Source organism: Marmota marmota, unplaced genomic scaffold, assembly GCF_001458135.2.
Source record: "Marmota marmota marmota unplaced genomic scaffold, marMar, whole genome shotgun sequence".
Taxonomy (NCBI): Eukaryota; Metazoa; Chordata; class Mammalia; order Rodentia; family Sciuridae; genus Marmota; species Marmota marmota.
In genome coordinates this window covers 66,312,132-66,333,833 of record NW_026000174.1, presented here as the reverse complement: position 1 = coordinate 66,333,833, position 21,702 = coordinate 66,312,132, and the positions used below count along the sequence as shown (strand labels likewise).

Here is a 21,702-nt window from a genome sequence, read left to right as displayed (position 1 = left end):
AATTTTAATATTTATTTTTTAGTTTTTTTGGCGGACACAACATCTTTGTTTTTATGTGGTGCTGAGGATCGAACCCGGGCCGCACGCATGCCAGGCGAGCGCGCTATCACTTGAGCCACATCCCCAGCCCAAAAAAAATTCTTAAAAGAAAAAAAAAAAAAAACAAATGTTATTGTCCACTAAGCCAATGTCTGTCTGTCTACAAATGTCTACATCTAAGCCAAGTACTGGTAAGGTGGCTGCAGGCCATCAGAGATACCATGGGACCTTCTACCTGGGAGACTGGTCCAGGCTGAGCATGTGCTAGCCTCCATCCCAGCACCTGTGGCCTTCATAAGACAGGAGAGAACCAGACACTCACATGGGGTGGGCTTTGACTCCCTGTTCCAGAGTCACCAATTCCCTTTTCAGGCGTGAACCACCTAACTTTTGGGACTCAAAATACTCAGTTCTTCTCATCATGCCTCTTTTATGCAGCAGAATGTTTCCTGTAGCAGGGATGTAGGACAGGGTAAGGAAGAGTCCACCAGGAGGAAGGAGAGAAAGGAAAAGATAGGAATAGAGAAAGGAGTTTCCCACTGACAATGCTTCTTGCTTGGGCCAAGGCCTCAGGCGAGGCAACTTCCTTGCCTCCACTGCTGCTCTGAAGGGTGAAGAGGAGGCAAGCTGCAGGTGGCTATTATGGAGTTTCCCTTCTATGATTCAGACAAGGCCCATTCATCTTGGCTCTGGATCTCACCAACGGGGTGGCAGGCTGAGGCCTATCTGCCCTTGTAGGCCAAAGAAACAGGATCTGGCTAAAGCCCTGGTCTCCCTTTTACCACCAACTCCCTGCTCACAGTAAGATGTACAACACCAGACACCCCAAAGCTCTGGCCTATATCTACATCTATCCCAGGGAGACCCCCAACGCTCCCAAAAAGACTTCAGAAATAAGGGATTTCCCCTGCAAGGCAGTACGTGGAAACAAGGCAGACCCATTACTATTACTCAGCAGGCCTGATCCTATAGAAGTGAGGCGAAAACAACTTGGGGCCTGCAATCAAACAGAGGATAGAAGGCAGGGCACTAAGGGTAAGAGAAGAGTTGTTTAGACCCACACAGTTTGCTAGAGCCCTTCAGCTTGGGAGCTGAGAACCTGGCTTAGGCGTGTTGCCAGGCTTGCCCGGAAGAGCCTCCACCCTAAGAGGCTGGGCACTGACTCAGGTAGGCAGGGCCCCCTGCATGAATGCTGGAAGCTCCCACCAACAGTTCTCCCCTCTAGAAACTATGCTCTGGGACTCAGCATGGAAATGTTCTGAGGTTTCTCCAGGGCTGGAAGGGGTGATAGGCAGGCTCTCCTTAGCCAGAGGTGGAACAAGGCCAGGCACAGTGAAGAAAAACGTCCCCTGGGCACTGGCCTGAGATCCCAGCTGGCCCTCACCATAGCTTCCGAGTGCCTCTCTGTTGCAGCTCACCTTCCAGGCCTCCATCTGCCCCAGCAGATGCAAACTCAGAGGAGACTTTCCTTTCCTAGTCACACATCTCTTCAACACTGCACTGGGACACCCTTCCCGTGACTCCTACCACTCACTCCATGCTGGTGCCTGGCTCCACTAAGCAATTCCTGAGAGACCCTTGCTTCATGTAGGAGGGAGGGGAGAGGAGAGGAGTCTCAGAGGTAAAAAGGGGGAAACATACCCGGTCGGAGAAAGGGACAAAGATTATCAGCGACTTCCATTCAGTACAGCCCACAGCAGAACCTGTCAGGCAGCGAGGGCAAAGTACAGAGGCCGAGAAGAGCCAGGCCCAGGGCGGGGGCTGCCTGCTCAGCCAGCCACCCTTACTCAGCCGGAGCAGGCAACACCTTCCACCACCTCCTCAGTGAAAAGGAGTAAAGCAGCCAGGCTGAGTGGCTCCTGCCTGGGAACCTGGTCTGTGTTGCAACCGAAACCACCACTAGCAGAGAGAGAGAGTGGTTTGGCAAGGAGAGCAACGGGGACAAAGCCTGGGGCTTCTGGAAGACCAGGGTCTGGTGGTCAGGAAGGGTGTGCAGTTCTGGGACAGTGCTCCAAGATCAGAGTGGGAGGAGAGGGGCAGGAGACACAGGGCAGGAAGGGCAACAGAGAAAGAGGCGGGCTTAGATCAACTTCCTTATCCCCTCCCCCTTCCTCCCTCCCCGGAAGTGGGCTGCCCCACCCTCCCTAGGTGTTCTGCTGGGTAACAGCTGCAGAGGGTGAGGAGGAGACTCCCTTCAGCCAGGGCAATCATAAAGCCCTTATCTCACCTGCAGCAGGTGAGATCTGCGTAGGGGCACAGCATTTTAACAAGGCCTCAAACATGGCCAGGAAGGCTATGTGTGACTCACATGTGCTGGCCCAGCGGGCAACCCTGGTGAGATCCCCTGGTGAGATCGGCAAGCCTCCCTCAGGGTTGCAGCAGAGCCAGCAAGCCCCCAGTGGCAGATGAACCTCCCACTTCCAAACAACACAGCACTTAGCCTTATAAAAATGCACACCCTGCTTGGATACCAAGTATTAAGTATTTTAGAGATTATATCAGGGGTTTGAGGACACTGCGAAGCCCCTTGGAGGTTTAGGTTTAGATGCCTTTTTCGATAAATTGGGAATAATAAACAGTCTTAATCCTAGATTACACTCGGGTTGAACAATCCAAATGTTCCTCCTAAGTCCCTTCCAACCCTGCTTCTGGAAGTCTATCCTTAGGTTTCTGCTCATCTCCAAGTCTCTAGTTACCAACCCCGACTCACCCCACAAAAAAACATCCTGTTAGGGACACTGAGCCTCACACATGCTAAATAAGTGCTCTACCACTGAGCTACAACCCCTACCCCTGTATTTGCTTTTTTGCGTACCTCTCCCCAAAAGTAAGACTGGCTCCTACAGACTAGCTGAAGGAGAAGACAGAAGTTTAGTAAAGTGCCTGGGGCGACAGGAAAAAAGGGTTCCATTGGACCAGGAATGAGCCTGGCTTTAGGGAATTTATCCAGATGGTCCCACAGCAAGCCTTCCTCCTCCTACCCCTCCCCAATAGACCCTGATCTCAGGGGAGGTCATGGTTTACACTGGATCCCGAACTCAGGCTGGCCTGGGACCACCTGGCCTTTCATTAACTGGCAAACTTAAAAGCCAGAGAAGGATCACACAACTTGGTTTTTCCAGTCCCCAGGGTTTTGCAATGTGACAGAAGGATTGTTTCCCCAGTCCTATGTGTGGGAGACAGTAAGGGGTTTCGTGAACTTGAGGAAGTAGCAAGAACTGACTTCAAAGAGAGGCTATGGAGAGGTAGGGTAGATCAGATGAAAAGGTATTGGCTGTGGAAACCTTCAGCTTTTCAAACCTCCCTCACTCCTTCGCTGTATCCAGGAGGCTTCCTTGCATCCTTTGATCCTGAGCAACTGTCACTCTCAACTGGAAGAAATCAATAAACCAAAGGAGCAGGGTGCAGTGGTACACACCTGTAATCTCAGCGTCTCAGCAGGCTGAGGCTAGAGGATGGCAAGTTTAAGGCCAGCCTCAGCAACTTAGTGAGGTCTTAAGGGACTTAGTGAGACCCTGTCTCAAAATAAAAATTAAAGAGAGTTGGAGATGTAGTTAAGTGGTAAAGCACACCTGGGTTCAATTCCTAGTACCAAAAACAAACAAACAACAACAAAAAAAAGCCTCCCAATTAACTGAGAACATCCACATTCCCTTAATATCCCATTGTAGCAGGAAGCTGGAACTATGCAAAGCTTCAAAGGAATCTCCCTTTTTCCAGCCAGGGTGGATGCCACCAGGTAAGGGACAGCAGCAGAGTCTGCAATTTAAGCCAATGATTAGGTTGTTGGCTATCCTTTTTGCCCTCTTAGCCACAATCCTCAGCCCTGGGCAAGGAGACCAGTGAAAGAGCACGCCTCAAATCCTGACTAGAAGCCCCACAGCAAAAGCCAGAGGCTATCAGGGAAAAGCAGGTGGAACTAGCAAGAAGTCAGAAAACAGAGAACTCCAGTTCTCGCCCTTCATGCCTGGAAGCCACAGTGCAATAGCCTGCCTCAGTCTTGGATCCCAGAGCCACGGGAAATGTTGGGCTCCTTTTAAAACAGCATATCTTAAAAACTTTTTGTAGTTACAGATGGACAGAATGCCTTTATTTTATTTACTTTTATGTGGTGCTAAGGATCGAACCCAGTGTCTCACACATGCTAGGCAAGTGTTCTGCCACTGAGCTACAGCCTTAGCCCCAAACAGCATATCTATTGAGAACCCAGGACTTCAGAAGATTCTAGCACCACCTCATCCCTGAGAGTGTGCTCACTGCAGTCTGGTTTCTGTCTCTCTCCAAATACTCTCTCTTTTTTTTTTTTTTTTTTGGTGCTGAGGATTGACCCCAGGGCCTTGTACACGCAAGGCAACATTCTACCAACTGAGTTATATAGCCAGCCCCAACTACTTTTGATCCAGCAAGACTCTGTTGAGCACCTACTTCTGCAGACAGGGGTCAGCTGCAAAGTTGAGTGAGAACTGATGCCTGCTTCTGAGATTCAGAAGAGGGGAACTACAGAAAGGACATCTGTAGTCTCCACTGCTGGCTCAAGGGGAGGTGGGCTGGTGGGGAGGTGGGCTGGCAGGCAGATAGCCTGAGAGCGAGCGCTGCCAGGCTACTTATTAGCTGGTTGTACCTGAGCAAGATTACTTTACTCCTCTGATTTGGAACATGAAGATACCAGCTATACCCATTTCCTAGGACCAAAGTGAAGGTTAAATGAGAGCACCCATGTGCTTATCCACAATGCCTGATGCTCAGGAATGTCTTGATGTTTCCTATTGCCTCTGTTCACTTCTGTTCCACATCTCAAAGAACCGTAGTGACTACAAGTATCAGTGCCACTAAGCTGATTTGCACTGCCATGGTCTTCCTCCTAGAACAAGGAAAAGTCAAATTCCTGCCATGGCTGAGCTGTCAGGCAAAGGGGACCCTTTTTCCTAACATGAAGCCCTCCTGCCAAAAGGCATGTATGAATGAGCAGGTTTCATGCCACTGCACTGTTTTGTCCAAGGAGGATGAAGGTTGTCCTGACAGTTCCCACCCAGGTCTTTCCTTTCCTTGTTACTTCCTTAACTTCTTCCTCTCAAAAAAGGTCCAAGAAACAGCCGACATACCAGTACCACATGGTGCCAAGGGCTGGGGGAAGCTCACATTGCCAGCCTTGCACTTCATTTGGCTCCTCCCATACCAGTGGGTTACAGTAACCATGGAGACCAGCAAGTTCCTCCATATCACAGGAGAGCCAGCCTGCCAGCAGCCCAGGGCTCTGGGGGATGGGGGTGGTGGGGGGAGGCAGAAGGCAGTCTGCAGCCTAAGGTCTGGCTCACTTCACAGGGAACTGGGGGGAATGCATGCATTCTAACCAGTGCACCTGAGGTGCCTGGGCCTCCTGCTAGCCTAACTGAGCAGTTTGTTTTGGGTGTATTCTCTGCACTCTGGGCTTCCACCTCCACCCCTGCTGCTGTGTACTGGGCAGCTGTGTGGCACAGCAGGGAAGGGGTCACCGTGAAGCTAGATCTGTGGTGGGATGCAGCTCCACCCACTCTGGATGCCATGTAGGGACACACTATGCAGGTGCACTTGCACTGGGGGAGAAGTGCACTATCTAGTACATGATGCCGTCTTTTTTTTTTTAGTTATAGATGGACACAATATCTTTTATTTTATTTATTTTTATGTGGTGCTGAGAAATGAACCCAGTGCCTCACGTGTGTGAGGCAAGCACTCTATCACTGAACCACAACTCCAGTCCATGATGCCGTCTTTTAAGGGATCCGGTTAAGCAAATCCTCTTTCTCTTTGTTTATTCCAAATTCACATATGTTCTAGAAGTGTGACTGCCTTCTCTGGACTCTCCCAGCATACTACCTTTACTGTCTCCACAACCTTAACTCCCTCCTTCTCTGAAGGGTCAGAGCCAGTGTCTCACTCACCTTCATATGCCCTTAGTGCCCAACAATGCCCACACCTGGCTGGCCCAAGTTAACATATTCACAGGTTCAACTTTTTGATCCTTAAAGTTGCTTTCTCTTGACCCCAGAAGAAAAAGGCAGAGGAAGGAAGATCAAAACTTGCCACGAGACCAATTTCCCCTTTCAGGGCGCTGTTGCCTTAGAAGTTGGTTGATTACTGTCAAAGAGAGGGAACCTTGGTCTGTCTTATTTGTGACCCAGAAGGACTCCTAATGCAGTATTTAATCAAGTACTGATCAAATAAACGTGCATGAATGAATGAACAAGAAAACATGTTGGGGAGGCTGGGGCTGTAGCTCAGTGGTAGAGTGCTTGCCTTGCATGTGTGAGGCACTGGATTCGATCCTCAGCACAAAATAAAAATAAATAATATTGTGTCCATCTACAACTAAAAAAATGTTAAAAAAGAAAACATGTTGAGGTATCTTCATGATGGTCTCTGGAACCCAAAACTGATAACCCCATCAGAGTATATAGATGACATTCAAGTAGACAGTGAGTCCCATAACCCCCTGGATGAAAGGTACTCACTAAAGGAAACTGAAGAGAGACTTAGAATACTGGCATACAGGGCCCACTCTACCTGCCTCCTGATGCCCCCTCAATCAAACCCAGGCCTGCTGGGTGCAGTGGTGCACACCTGTAATCTCAGAGACTCAAGAGGAGGCTGATGCAGGCTATCCCAAGTTCAAGGCCAGCCTCAGCAAACTTAGCAAGACCCTCTCTCAAAATAAAAAATAAAGTGGACTGGGGTTGTGGCTCAGTGTGATAGAGTGCTTACCTGGCATGTATGAGGCTCTGGGTTCGATCCTCAGTACCACATATAAATAAACAAATAAAGTAGGAAAAAAAATCCATTGGCAACTAAAAAATATTTTTTAAATAAATAAATAAAAATTAAAAAGGACTGGGATGTAGTTCAGTGATAGACAGTTTTTTTCTCTGCCTCTCTACTTTCAGCCCCTGCACTGCTTTGCTATCAAAACCACTGTGTGGGGCCAGGGTTGTGGTAGAGCACTTGCCTAGCATGCATGAGGCACTGGGTTTGACCGCCAGCATCACATAAAAATAAAGGTACTGTGTCCATCTACAACTAAAAAGAATATTTTAAAAAAAAGCAACAACAATACAACAACAACAACAAAAAAAACCATTGTGCTTTGTTTCTAGAATGCAATGCAACTTGAGCCATTCCAAAAGTTACTCATCAGCTAAGTGATCATGACCCGTATCAGGCTCGCTGAAGACATTTATTTACCATCTACCACACTGACAGCCCTGCTTTAATGATTCCTTCTTGAACCAATGTGTTGATAGTAAGGCCCTGTCAATCCTAGGAGGCCAAAAAACTCACCAATACACACCTGTCTCCTGTCCTGCTGCACAAAACAGCATTTCTACCCTGCCCCCACCTTCCCAAATTGCCTCCAGTTACAGCAAAGCAATGGAACTAAAAACGGCAGCTGGGAGCTCAGTTGACTCACCAGCATAATCATCTCCTCCCAGAGTCTCCCATCTTCTCCTGGGGTTTTTGCCAACACAAAAGTAAAAAAGAAGCACGAGATCTTAAAAAAAAGAAAAGAAAAAAACCTCTCAGCATTTATGCAACAGCCTTTCTACCTGGGTGTAGGTTTAACCCTTTGTTCCTGTCCTGCGGATGTGGTTTCCTTGATGCCTTTATGCTGAGGAGCGAAGCCATCCCCAGGCTGGGAAGCGGGCCTTCCTGCTCCTGTCCAGTTCCAGTGGCCGCTGGAAGGTGCTGAACAAGACATGCGCCTCTTTCCACTGCATCTTCCCCTGGAAGAGGAAAAAACTACTGCCTCCTACTCCTCCAGGTTCAAAGAAGTTGAAGAAGGAAGAATAAATGTCAGAAAGAACACTGGGACAAAGTTTGCTGCTCTAGAAGTCATCATGGTCAGAGGTAGAGTGCCAATAAGAAAAAAAACATACCGCCAAGGGTATTCCCACCACCCTGGCCTCACAACTGTCCCTATCAGACCAAGCTTTCAGCACTGTGGCTGCTCCACCAAGTGACCATTAAATATCCGACTGGCTGCTTTTTCCAGAAGCAAAGTCGCACTGGGCTGCTCTCGCTGGTGGACAGAGTGCTGTCTGCTTCCTGCAGCAGTTCACAGTCAACCCATAAAGGGTCCTGAGCTGCAGGATGAGGCTACGGACCATGGCTCATCAGCTGGAAGGCAGACCTATCTTTCGGTGCCATCACAAGTATTTGCAACCCCCAGCAACTGCCCTGGGCAGAAGAGAGGTGTTTCTTTTCCACTTTGCCATTCGACATCTAACATGACTTATTTGTGAGCTAGATGGTGTTAGGACTACAAAGTGCAAAACACTTCCACAAGCACATGCAAATCTGCTGCCAGGTTTCCTCAAGAAACCCCCTACTTACCAGAAGTTCCCTTCTAGGGTGCAGCTCAGGGGTAGAGCGCCTGCCCAGCTCGTACAGGCCCTGGATTCCAGCCCCAGCACCAGGGAAAAAAGAAAAAAGTTTCCTTCTGAAAGAACTATTTTTCATAGAAACGTCTTATTGATGGTGATCGTGTTTTCAGGTCGGCCCACAAGGATCCACCACTGGATCTAAGTGGTAAGAACTGTACTTAAAGTTAAATGATGTAGCAAAGGAAACAGTCAAGAACGTAACCAGGGCTGGGGATGTGGCTCAAGCGGTAGCGCGCTCGCCTGGCATGCGTGCGGCCCGGGTTCGATCCTCAGCACCACATACAAACAAAGATGTTGTGCCCGCCGAAAACTAAAAAATAAATATTAAAAAATTCTCTCTGTCTCTTAAAACAAACAAACAAACAAACAAAAAAGAACGTAACCAGAGTGCCTATACAGTGGGAGAAAAATCTTTGCTACCTGCACCTCAGATAGAGCTTAAAGAACACAAAAAAATTAATACCCCCCCAAAAATAATAATAATAACAATAATCCAATCAATAAACGGGCAAAGGAGCTTAACAGATACTTCACAAAAAAAGAATTACGGTCAACAAATGTATGAAAAAATGTTCAACATCCCTAGTAATTAGAGAAATTCGGATTAAAACTACACTGAGATCTCATCTCACTCCGGTCAGAATGGCAATTATCAAGAAACAAGTAACAGTAACAATAACTCTTGGTGAGAATGTGGGGGAAAAAGTACTCTTACACAATGCTTGTAGAACCGCAAATTGGTGCAAACACTTTGGAAAGCAGTATGGAGATTCCTCAGAAAACTTGGAATGGAACCACCATTTGACCCAGTTATCCCTCTCCTTGGCATATACTCAAAGGATTTAAAATCAGTATACTATAGCGATGTGCCACATCAATGTCAACAGCAGCTCAATTCACAATAGCTAAGATATGGTGCCCTTCAACAGATGAATGGATAAAGAAAATGTGGTACATATACACATGGAATATTACTCAGCTATAAAGAAGGATGAAATGCTAAGTGAAATAAGCCAATTCTCCCTAAAAAACCAAAGGCCGAATATTTTCTCTGATATGCAGATGTTGACTCACAATAGGTGGGGTGTGTGTGTGTGTGTGGAGGTTCACCAGATTGAGGCGGAAGGAGTGAAGGGAAGGTAAGAGGGATGGGAATGGGAAAGACTGTAGAATGAACTGGACATCACTTTCCTATGTTCATATATGAATACACGACCAGTGTTCACTCCACATCATGTACAACCAACAAGACTGTGAAGTTAATACTCCATATAGTACATATGACATGTCAAAATACATTCTGTCAAGTATAAGTAAAAAGAAAAAAAAAAAAGCTAAATAATAGTTGAACTTGGAACCCTGGAAAATATCTTTGTTCTCTAAGCACCAAGGGCAGCAGACACTGGGGCTCCCTAACCTCCAAACTCTGGGTGAGGACTTAAACATGAGGGCTTCAAAGCACTTGGGGTGGCTGGAGCTTGCAGTAAAGTAGGAGACTGGGCTGGAGGAGGCGAGAATTCAGGTGAAGGGGAAGCTGAGGCTGCAGGAAAGACAGTTGAATGGGTGCTGCCTTCCAGGAGAGAGGGCTAGCGAAGGAAGACCAAAGAGGGAAATCTCTTGCTGGAGAGAAGGGAGCCTGCACCAGTGTCCCAACATAAGGGCCAGAGCTTTTCAGAGCTGGCTTCCCGACTGCCAGCTGAAGCAGGAGAGGTGCCTCCGATCTCCCTTCCCAGGCCTGCCACCACTGCAGCTCAAGGCAGAGAATGCTGGGTCCTGTCACTAAGTGGTCATGGCCTGAATGGGCACCTTGGCTCACTTGCCCCATAAATGGGAGAAGGTTCATCTGCTAGCAGTGAGGTAACGACTGGAAAGCCCGAACTTTTCAGTGAGACCCAGTGTGTGTAAGCTTATGGCTCTAGGCCCAGGGAGCACTGTTGCACCCTAAGAACACTGTTCAATTAATGGCAGCAACAAAAGTTTTGCTTCAGGGGGCCCTGGCTGTTTGTACTTTTGGTCTGAGAGCAAGAGTACAGCAAACCAGATGAAAGCCATCTTCCATTATAAGTGTCTTCTTAAAAAACTTTTTTTTTTGGCAGTACTGGGGTTTGACCCAGGGATGCCCCTGGGTGACACTCCCAGTCCTTTTTCATTCAGTAAGCTGTGGAGGCTGACCTCCTAACTTGGAAACCCCTTGCCTTAGTCTCCTCAGCTGTGCCACCATACCCAGCTTAAAAACACTTTTGCATGTTAATTCATCTTTTCAGAGCCCGTAGGAAGATAGCGTGAATACACTAGTTTCCAAGGGAAGAGAATGGTCCAGAGAAGGGCCAGCTCAGCCCTGGCCAGGGCAGCTGGCAGACCTGGGTTCTGGGCTTTCTGAACTCTGACAGGAACATGACAACAGCACTCTTTGGTGAAGATTAGCTCATGTGCTGGTGGAAGCCCTCAGGAACTAGAACTACCAATTAACAGGTGGTGCTGGGGAGGAAGGGGGCCACTTTTAGGCCTTACAAGAGAATGCTGGTTATTCTGAAGGAGGCAGGCAGCCAAGTCTGCAGCTTTCCACCTCTGAATTCACTCAACAAGGGCAGGGAAGAAAGGAGGGCTACGAGAAGAATGCATATCTTGTCCACTCCCATTAAACTCTAAAGGGCAGCTCTAATTGCCAACAGGCACGGTGACTTAAATCCAGCAATGAAGGAAAAACCCACCCAAAACCTCCAATCAGAACCGGGCTGGGCAGCAGGGGGTCATTGCTAACTGTACTGTTGCCCATTTTAGTCCCTGATAACAACCAAGGACAAAGAACCCCACAGGAATAAGGGGGTCTCTACCAAGTCTTGAAAACAGAAGTAAAATCAGAAATTAGCAAATAATCAATACCACTCAAAGCACTTAGAACAATGCCTGCGAGTATCAACTACTCACGACATGCCTGCTAGTACGATGGTAATTCTATATACTTTCCTTACTCGGTAGGTTTCCAGAAGATACAGTCTGGAAGGCTTTAACTGAAACTTGCCACAAATACTCTGCATTTCTAAAAAGAGATGCATCTTCTCAAACTGGCCCAAGAGAGTTCTTTGGTCAAAGGTCAAGTTCTAGTCCTCTCCTCCATGGCTCAGACACGGACTTGAGTTTCTTAACAGAGCCAGAAAAGGTTCCAGCGGCTCAATTGCTTTATCCCTCCCATAAAAGGCCACTTCACTTGCCCCAGATAAAAAGCACTTTATTTTTATTTTTTAAAAATATTTTTTAGATGTTGGTGGACTTTTATTTTACTCGTTTATTTATCTGTGGTGCTGAGAATTGAACCCAGTGCCTCATACATGCTAGGCAAGTGCTCTACCACTGAGCCTCAACTTGAGCCCCTAAAAAGCACTTTAAACATACACATCCCACCCCAGGAAAAGACAAGAGCACACCTCGGCTCCCCAGGTACCAAGCGTTAGCAATCCTGCCAGGACTTTCTAGATATATAGACCTAGAAGCTGTGTAAATCAGCAGTCACAGTAGGAAATGTGTTTCAGACACACGAATGTGCAGTGGACCAGAACAAGTGCACCTCATACACTTACTAAAGCTCAGGCTGCCACTTCAGCTGTGAGAGGAGGAAGCGTGTGTGCATGCAGGGGGCGCGGCGGGGAGTGATGGTGGTGGTGAAAACCCAACCTGGGACTTGCCAGCTGTCCTTCACACAACATAACAGGCTCACTGTTTGAGGGAGAGGGGATTTGGGGTTTTGGATTTTGTCTCCCATGAACTAGCAGGCATCTGTCTCAGAGGCAGTTTCTTGAGACAGCTGCATGTCCTAGGCCCCTGGAGACAGAGTCAAAGAATAGAAGAAAGATAAATGAGATGCCCAAACTAAGAATTCAGGAAAACAAAACCTAGAAGGAATGAAACCCTCATCTTCCCACAGTTTAAAGTCCTGCTCCATGGACGCTCACTTTTCATGCGTGGTCCTCACTAAGGGATCACACCCTCCTGTTTCCGTTCCTTGGCAGACCCAGGCTTGCCTGGCATCTCCCCCTTTAACCTGACAGCTCTACTCTGTCAAGTGGCTATGGTATCTAACGCTGATGCTGGCTACCCTGTGAAGAGATAACCAGTCATATGAACTGGGCTGACACGTTCTGCTGCACTTGTTTATAGGCAGGAGGATTAAAACAACCTGTCAAAGGAGGGGAGGGGGCAAACCTTGTGCACAGGACAGCATTGGGAACAGAGCAGAGAGGCCTCCTGCCAAGAAATCTTTTGCTCAAATATAAAGCAGAAATCATTCACTAAATGCCAAACCAGCTCCCTATGCCAAATACCACTTATGATCAAGTGACCTTGAGGCACTGCTTAATTTTTCCAATGTTCTTTGTATGAAAGGTTTATGTTTGGGGGCTTGGGTGTGAGGGGAGACTAAGGGAAATGGGCAACAGAGAGCCCCTAAAAAGCCCTAAATTTCAAGGAATAGCAAAGCAACACCTTCCTGGCCTACCAAGACATACATGTACAGGGCTTAAAAAGAAAGGACATTTTGTCTTTTTGTGGTGCTGGGGGCCTCACATGTGCTAGACATGTGTATAACCACAAGCTACAGCCTCAGGAGAAAGAGGGGTTTATTTTGGTACTAGGGATTGAACCTAGGGGCGCTTAATCACTGAGCCACATCCCCAGCCCTTTTATTTTTTTTGAGACAGGGTCTCACTAAATTACTTAGAACCTAAGTTGCTAAGGCTGGCTCTGAACTTGCGATCCTCCTGCCTCAGACTCCCAAATCACTGGGAATGTTTTGATTGTATGTTTGGTTAGAGAAAGAGTTCAGTTCTGAGATATCTAAACTCCCGACCAATAGCGAAACTACCAAAACAATATCTTCCATGACCATTTCTTGCCTGAGAGAACTTCAGAACTGGGTTTTGTTTGTTTATGGTTTGTTTTTTGTCTCTTTTTTCAGTGCTGGGGATGGAACCCAGGGCCTCGAGCATACTAGGCCAGTGCTCTACCACTGAGCCACAGCCTCTCTCCCATGTCAGAACTGGGAAGGAAAAAACTGCCTTTAGGTCCAGTTCCAGGGCAGAGAGGGTTAAGCAGCAGGTCAACCTGACAATGACAGCCACAGACACAGGAAGGACAGTAAAAGGCACCAGCACCTGAATCTTGGCTCTAACAGCTAAGCCTACAGAAGCTGGCCTTTGGCTCTGTGAAATCAGACTCTTTCTCCCCTGCTCCTCTGTAAAACCATTTGTCACAGCCTCCCCACTCAGCAAGCCTGGCTGCTACCACTGCCTTAGGCACTCCAGCCTCAGAGCAAGAGGATGTCCTGTGGGGAGCCAGAGAATGGTTGAAGGCTGTGGTGCTGCCCCTCCTCTAACCAGCTGAAGGGGAACCTGGGCTCCCTCTCCAGCTACTGCTTTTCTAACCTTCTACCCACAATCCTGTTGAGAGGAAGATGAATCCATGCTAAAGAAACTAAAGGAGGTAAGTCAGGAATGAAAGTTCCCAGCTTAGGAACTAAAGAACTTGGCTTTGCTGGGGTGGGGATGGTGGCGCTGCAAGGAATTCCAAGAATACACTTCCCATATCACCCACCCACCCAGCTCTCCTGAAGATCAGGGGTAGGCCTTGGGCAGGCCTGGCAGACACCTGGCTGGGTCACCATCTCCCCTAAGGATCCCTTGCCTCCACTAATATCAAAATGAGTCCATACCTGCCACATAGGGCAAGCCTCTGTGGCTCTCATAATGTGCACACAGAGTTGGTAATGAACTTCAGCGTCCACATACTCACACATCCATTAATCTTCCTCCAGATCGCTGTTGTCATGCAGAGCAGTGAGGCAGGCTGAGTCCCCACTCAGAGCTGGTCACTCCAGTTTGCCTGGCAGCATGGGGGTAGGGGGAGGAGGAGGAAGGGAGATTATGATTCTCTACTTTCAAGCCCCGCCTCTAAAGCCCAGGAGGGAAGCAGCTGGATTCCACTGCAGGAGCTCCAATCTCTGGCCACTACAGAGCCAACCAGCTGCATAAGGAGAACTCTGGGGAATGTGCACATCAAACAAGCTGGCGAAAGGAGGGGGAACCAACTGGGGTAGAAGAGGTTGGTCTCCTGCCAAGAACTCTGAATGGTACTCCTATCATAACTAGAACACAACAGGAGAAGGGCAGGTGTATGGTCTCTGGGAAAGGCAAAAAGGGAAACAGTTTGAAAAAAAAAAGACTAGCATGGAACAGGATTCATCCCTGGTGGGAGAGAGACAGTCTATGCAGCCAGAAGTGAAATGCGGTCCTGTGAAGCTTCTCCCAGCCGGACAGTCACATTCTAACCTTAGGTCAATTTCACATGCTTTGCTGCTGTGCCCTGACCCCTGCGGTGTGGAGCACGGTCATTTCAACAATCCTAGCAGTTAAGGTCTGTTATTCGGAGCACTTGTGCCACTGACTGCCAATGACAGGAGAGCAGGACTCTCACGGGCTGTGTTGTGCAATTCAGTCTGTGGCCAGGGGCAGAGCAGAAGCCAGAGATGATGGCTTCCCACAGGGAGGGGAGGGTGCCTCTCTTGCCAGCACAGAGTCCAAGGCTGCCACAGAGAGGTGCTGTTTAGCGAGACAAATGTTCTTCAGGAGTGGTGGCCATGAAGTACTTCTTTCTCACCAACTGCTACCATGGGCCTCCTTCACAGGCTGCCTGAGAAGCTTGCAGAACCTCCAGTGGCAGAAAAGGTCTGTGAGTCACTCCCCCGTGAGAAAAGGGAAAGCAGTTCTGACCCCTGGGCTTGATACAGCCCCAGTGTCCCAGGCCAACCCTGCTGCAAAGCCAAATCCACAGCCATACAGTCCCCTGCCAGGAACCTGCACAGAAAAACCAGTCCTTCTTACTCTACAACATGGCACTACTGCAGTGGAGGGTGCACCAAGCCTCCTCTACACAGGGCACCCAGCCCTGGGAACAGGAAGCAATGGTTTTATATACAAAGTACGTCTTTACCAAAACAAAACAAAACCTCTCCACATCACAACTGTTCATATGTCTTCCTATGTGTGTATGTAAAACTGATTCCGCTCTAGACCCACAGGTTCCTGGACTGTCTCTACAATGGCACTGTGACCTGGCTGCTATCTTTTCTGCCTGCAGCTGGGCTCCAGACATTTGTGTTTGAACGTAGAATGTTCTCACAGACCTCCAGGTCTTTGCTGCAGCCTCCCACCTTCTGGGACCATCCACTCCCTTTTCTCTTCCTGGTAAGCCTCTCTGTAGATCTTTTTTTTGTGTGTGTGTGTGGTGCTGAGGATTGAACCCTGTGCATGCGAGGCTCTTTTCTTTTTTTAATATTTATTTTTTAGTTGTAGTTGGACACAATACCTTTATTTATCTACTTTTATGTGGTGCTGAGGATCGAGCGAACACTCTACTGCTGAGCCACCCAGATCTCACTTTCTCCAGGAAGCTTTCCCAGCTCCACCCAACCACCCACCCAGCTCAGTTCATGGGTCTCTAGTGTGCCCCTCCAAGTGATCTCCCACTCAGGACGCCACTGCTGCTCAGTGGCCTTCCTGACATTTGGTGGCTATGTGGCTCACCATTCAACAAGACTGACCACAACCTCAGGGGAATTTCCAAGACTCAATTATTTCTCTGTCATTGTGCTCAGATTCAGTGCCTGGCACCTCAGTCTCTCCAGAAATGCATCCCTAAGACATGCTGGAAGGTCATAGGGTCAGGGTTTTTCCTGCTTTGTTCAGAGAGGCTTCTCACCCAGTAGTTCTTGATACAGCCCTGCTCCATGTGACCCCTTCAGTGTGAGCTAGGGCTAGAATGCTGGGTGTCCTCTGTCTTAAATCCATTCCCTAGGGTTTTCTGGGGCCTTAATGGACACAATCTCTGGCAGGATTTCAGAGCTCATCTCTGGTGTGTGCAGCTGGGGCCTGCTGTTCTTCCAGCTGTCCCTTCCCAGTTTGCTTCCTCCATGAGGCCTACAGGTAGTCCGCACACAGGCCATCTAAGCAACACAACTGCCTCTGAAGTGTGGGCAATGGGGGCATAGTGCCAAGGGTCCCAAGGGAGATCTATTCTAGACCTAGCTCTACCCAAACAAGTTATGTAACCTTGAACAAGTCATCTACCCTCTTGGGACCTGTTTCTACACTGAGAACGTGGGGACTAAGACAAGCTGTAAGGGTCTGTCCTGTGTGGATGTGAGGGCTCTCGGTACCTCTGGGCTCACAAGCCTTCCAGTCCTGTCCCCAAGACCACAGCAGGAAGTGAGCATGGGCTGCAAGTCCTGAAAACCACTTCCTGACCTTGGCTTACGTCAAGTCAACCTGCCTAAAAGTCTTGCTGCGTAAGTAAACATCACCTAACATATCTTGGACATAGGGCTCCCACTCTGGAAGACCTCACCTAGGATGAAGATTTTAAAGATAAGTGACAACTCCAGAAGTTGCACACCTTGCAAACACACAACCCTAACCTAGGATGCCCTAGGGAAGAACCCCCCAGCCCCAGCTTCAATTACCCCATTTACAAGCTACTGGCCCTTCCCAGCCTCTCTAAACACCAGGAACATGGCCACAAGGTGCTGGGAAAGGAACCATGCAGACACAGTCTAGTTCCCACAGGCCCCAGGGCTCTGCAACCTTCTTATGAGCAGCTGAGTAGGCGCAGCCCCTGGTGGGGTGAGCGGCACACCTAGGGCTGGCACCTGCCCCCACCTGCATGGTTCCCATAGCAGCTCGGTTCCTCAGGGCTCCTGGGTGGGGAGCTACCTGACTGCCACCAGTAGATAATCCGTGAGGAGAAACTGATTTGGCAAAGCCTAGCGAGCAGCAGTTTCAGTCTCTGTGCCCAGCTGGGGGAGGGGAGGAGACCCAAGCAGACCAGTCTAACAGGTCCTTCTTGCAACTACCCTGCCAGCTGGTGCCTTCTTCATAGGTTCAGAACGGGAGATAGAGAAGTCAGATGGAGCTTTTACATGAAGACCACAGGGACTAAAGAAGGGAGAAAATGGTCATCTTTCTTACTCCTGCCCTACCCAAAATGGTCCTGGAAAACCTCGTACCTGACTTCCTCGGAGTTATTTTTTCCCCTTTTCGTCTTCTTTTTTTTTTTTAATTATTTATTTATTTGTTTATTTTTTTAGATAGGGTCTTGCTAAATTGCTGGGGCTGGCCTCAAACTTGCAATACTCCTGCCTCAGCCTCCTGAGTCACTGGGATTACAGGCATGCACCACTGCACCCAACCCCTCACAGTTCTTGGGCCTCAGAAAAGGAACCAGTCTATATCCACACCACTCTGAATGTGCCTGATCTCGTGTAATCTTGGAAGCTAAGCAGGGCTGGCCTGATTGGTACTTGAATGGGAGAAAAGCAACTGATCTCCTGAGACACTTGAAGCACAATCTGGGTCCTCTCCACCACCAGGCGCTGAGTTGGTGTGAAATCAGTTCTTCCTGTGCCATGCTCCCAAGTTTTTCTCCCCTATAAATAACTGCAGCTATTAGACACAGAGTGCATGATCTCTCCAACTCTGGACAAAATTCTCAACACTCCGAGTACCTATTCACCCACCACACAGAGGAAAGGATGAGGCTGGTGACGCAAAAGTCCCAGCATATATGGCCTGAGCATCAAGAGCAAGAATAGAACTCAGGCAGAGCCAAGGGCTTAGCTTTCTGCTTTGGTCCCTATTTCGGGAAGCCAGGCAGGGATTCCTCAGCAAAGGATTTTCTCCCTGTGGTTTCCTCTCTTGATTCTTAATCCAGCAATAGTGTAAACCTTCCCTCTCATCCTCAAAAAGTTGTGGGTATTTTGTTGTTTGTTTTGTTTTTCTGGTGCTGGCATGGGTCTTGTGCAAGATAAACAAATGCTCCACCACCGAGCTATATCCCCACTCCAAAAAGGAGTTATTTTTAGTAATTATTGTACCTAAGATACTGATTAAGAGTTTGAGGGCTGGGGTTGCGGTTCAGCGGTACAGCGCTTGCCTAGCACGTGCAAGGCCCTGGGTTCAATCCTCAGCACCACATAAAAATAAATAAATAAAGATATTGTACCCAACTACAACTAAAAAATAAAAAATAAACATTAAAAAAAAAAGACTTAAATAACCAAATAACTGGATAGAGACAGATGTCTGGGTTACAAACTAGTATATATACACTTTCTTGAGGATGGTTATAGCGGAGAACACCCATATTACAATTTTCATTTTATTTTATTTTTTGTGGTGCAACATATCAAACAGCTTGCACTCTACCACCAAGTTACATCTCCAGCCCATTTTTTATTTCTCAAATAATTCATTGAGAGATGACCATGTTGGGCTGGGGATGTGGCTCAAGCAGTAGCGTGCTCGCCTGGCAAGCATGCAGCCCAGGTTCGATCCTCAGCACCACATACAAACAAAGATGTTGTGTCCGCCGAAAACTAAGAAATAAATATTTTTTAAAAAAAATTCTCTCACTCTCTCTCTCTTTTAAAAAAAAAAAAAAAAGAGAGAGAGAGAGATGACCATGTGCGAAGCACCCTAATAGGCTCTTGGGGAAGGAAGTAGGACCAGGAGGAATAACATAGCCCAACCTCTCACAGTTCTTGGTCCATTCAAAGGGGTTGACAATCTAACAGGAGAGAGAAGCATAAATCACACAGTCCCGTACAGACAAAGCCAAGAAGTTACGGTTGGCCTAATTACCCAGATTTATTAGTGGTCTGTGGTCTTTGTTATTTTTCAGAGGAACAATGAGCTAAGAGGGATCAGAGCAGAAGATGCCAGGTTTCACTTCCAGTGAGGACTATCAGTTCTGCCAGGATCTGTCCAGACCCTGGGTCGTTAATGAATGGGCCGCCTATGCACCAAGTGTACCATGTCCCGCAGTACCAGAGTGACGACCACGACAACTCAAGGGACTCCCTGAGGCATGGCTTAGCCTTCCTGTCTTTCATCACCATCTGGAAGCTACAGTCAAGCCTACTGTACAAGCAAAGATGATATGAGAACTTCAAAAGCACAAAATAAGAAAGCTGCTCAGGACTCTTCGTCACAGAAATAAAGTCAGAAAAAGCCCTTACAACAGAAACTGAAGCCAGTTATCCTGGCAAAGATTTGGAAGCGATTCCTGAAGTTCTGTACCAGAACCCCTATCTCAACACTGGCTGTAAATAGGGAGGCACGTTTGTATATTTTCCCTTTATTACCCAGTTGCTGGGAGTCAAGCCTGGTCCCTATAGTTCAGTTCAATTGACACGAGTTTTAAAATCTTACCCCTATCCTTCAGTCTTCTAGCAGGTTCAGAGCTCTTCAGGAAGAGATCAGGAAGAAATAAATACTTGTTCCTGAAGGTAACTGGGAAGAAAGAAAACTTCCTAGACAAACAGAAGATTTTCTGCCATCTCAAAAAAAAAAAAAAAAAAGTCAGTTAATTCAGCGCTTGGGGATAAACACTAAGGCCAGGTTTTCTGTGGGGTGAAAAAGACAATTCTAAACTAGTTCTTCTCCTGCCTTAAGAATAGAAAAGCTGGGCTGTGGTTGTAGCTCAGCGGTAGAGTGCTTGCCTAGCACATGTGAGGCCCTGGGTTCAATCCTCAGCACCACATAAAGATAAATAAATTAAAGTATTGTGTCCATCTACAACTAATATATATCATATATATATATATATTTAAACATATAGTTTTTTAAAAAGAATATGAAAATTGGTGAAAGGATGGGTCCAAATCATTGCAAAAAAAATAAATCACTTCTTGGAATTAAAGAAAAAAATGCACATGAGCATAAATAGGAATGGGTTTGTTTAAAACCTTTCCTTAGAGAGCAGATTAGCTACATGAGACTCTTGTGGAGTGGTTTACCATGAAGAATTTTATAGTGTACGCATGCTGAATGTGAAGCTGGGAGTTCGGCATCTAAACATTTATTATTCAGAAAAATCCTTACACCACAATCATAATGAAGGTTTAACATCAGTGTTTGACATTTTGTCATTAAAGGATTGGTTTTAACAGTCTAGATTTGGCAGCCTGCCCTATAGGCTGTTTCACAAGCAGTTTCTGTGGTTTCAAGAAGGCAGGGTGTTTGCTTTTCAAACACTATCTTAAAAATATATTTTAGAATAGGGTTCAACCATTCCAAGACAGAAGGAAGGAATGAAAACCAAACCAAATAAAGGAATCTGGTGCTGCCAAACAAAAGGGGGCACACCAGAGGGAGAACAGGGTAGGAAGAGATATTACTCACCACCTGCACCAAAACAGAAGCAGGCCGACTCAGGACTTCTTACTACCAAGTGAGAAATGATGGGGCTGAGGATATAGCTCAGGGTAACGCATGTGCTTAGAAAATGCAAGGCTCTGTGTTCCATCCCCAGTATCATATTAAAAAGGAAATGAGGACACAGAAGTGACATTAACAACATGAGATTAATAAAGGGAATCCCTACACAGATCTTCATCTCTCCAAAGTCAATTTACCTGGCCCAAATCTACATGTTTACTCAAAAACACGAAACCAAACAAAACCACCCCAATGGTTCCACATCCACGCAAAGGACTGTCATCTAATCAATTAGCAGCCACTCCTCTCTGCCAGCATGCCGTTGGTAATTAAGGTACAATGCTTTCTCCTTGGGAATAGAGTACAGAAGGGCAGAGCCCCTGTGGACTAGCCCAACATGCCAGCCTTTTCATTAGTGAGGAGAGCCCTGCCATGCACTCTCCAAGGAAGCCGTGGCTGCAACACTGAAGAGCGCTTGCGTGTGACTAGCAGCTACCTCTGCTGAGAGAAAAATGTATGTTGAGATGGGAATGTGGGGAGGGGAGAACCACTCATAAGAAAGTCCACAGGCTGTGTGCTCCTCCAAGTCATTCATGTGGACCTTGGCTTTTCTACCAGAGATGAGTTCTAAAGTAATTTAGATATAACAGCCATAATTTTGGAGAAGTGCATTAGCTTTGAGCACGAACAACATATAATCAAACTCCCGCTTCTCCTCCACTAGGGCACCAAGAGGCGTATAAGTGGCAAACTGTTGCTTGAATCTAGGCCTACAGCTCATCCCTTTGCCCTCACCCCAGACTGGCATCTTCAAGGGAAAGTTTAACTCAAAGTTAAACTAGAGTTTAACTAAAACTCTGTAGAAGGACACACAGCATCCACTCCTGGTCTAGAAGGGCCACAGGCATAGCTATAAGCACCAGCTTCAGGAGAGAGACATGAACCAAAAGAGAGACCAAGTAAATGCAAATAGTATGAAGTGG

At 47.3% G+C, this 21,702-nt stretch overlaps 1 protein-coding gene across 14 annotated transcripts in view; it reads right to left on the bottom strand.

Moving 5' to 3' along the window:
* The window catches only part of Mark2 (microtubule affinity regulating kinase 2), a 60,455-nt gene that overhangs the window by 18,370 nt on the left and 20,383 nt on the right, over positions 1 to 21,702 (bottom strand). The window contains exon 2 of one of the 14 annotated variants that reach the window (XM_048789048.1): positions 14,241 to 14,330. The exons of 9 other annotated variants lie outside the window; for them this stretch is intronic. In XM_048789048.1, the coding sequence (XP_048645005.1) occupies positions 14,241 to 14,276 (36 nt within the window). In that variant the 5' untranslated portion in view covers positions 14,277 to 14,330. Of the gene's footprint in view, positions 1 to 1,680; positions 2,094 to 6,780; positions 6,803 to 7,619; positions 7,797 to 12,128; positions 12,154 to 14,240; positions 14,331 to 21,702 lie in introns of those variants that run through there. 4 more of the 14 variants (XM_048789050.1, XM_048789051.1, XM_048789052.1 and 1 more) reach the window with 4 other exon arrangements.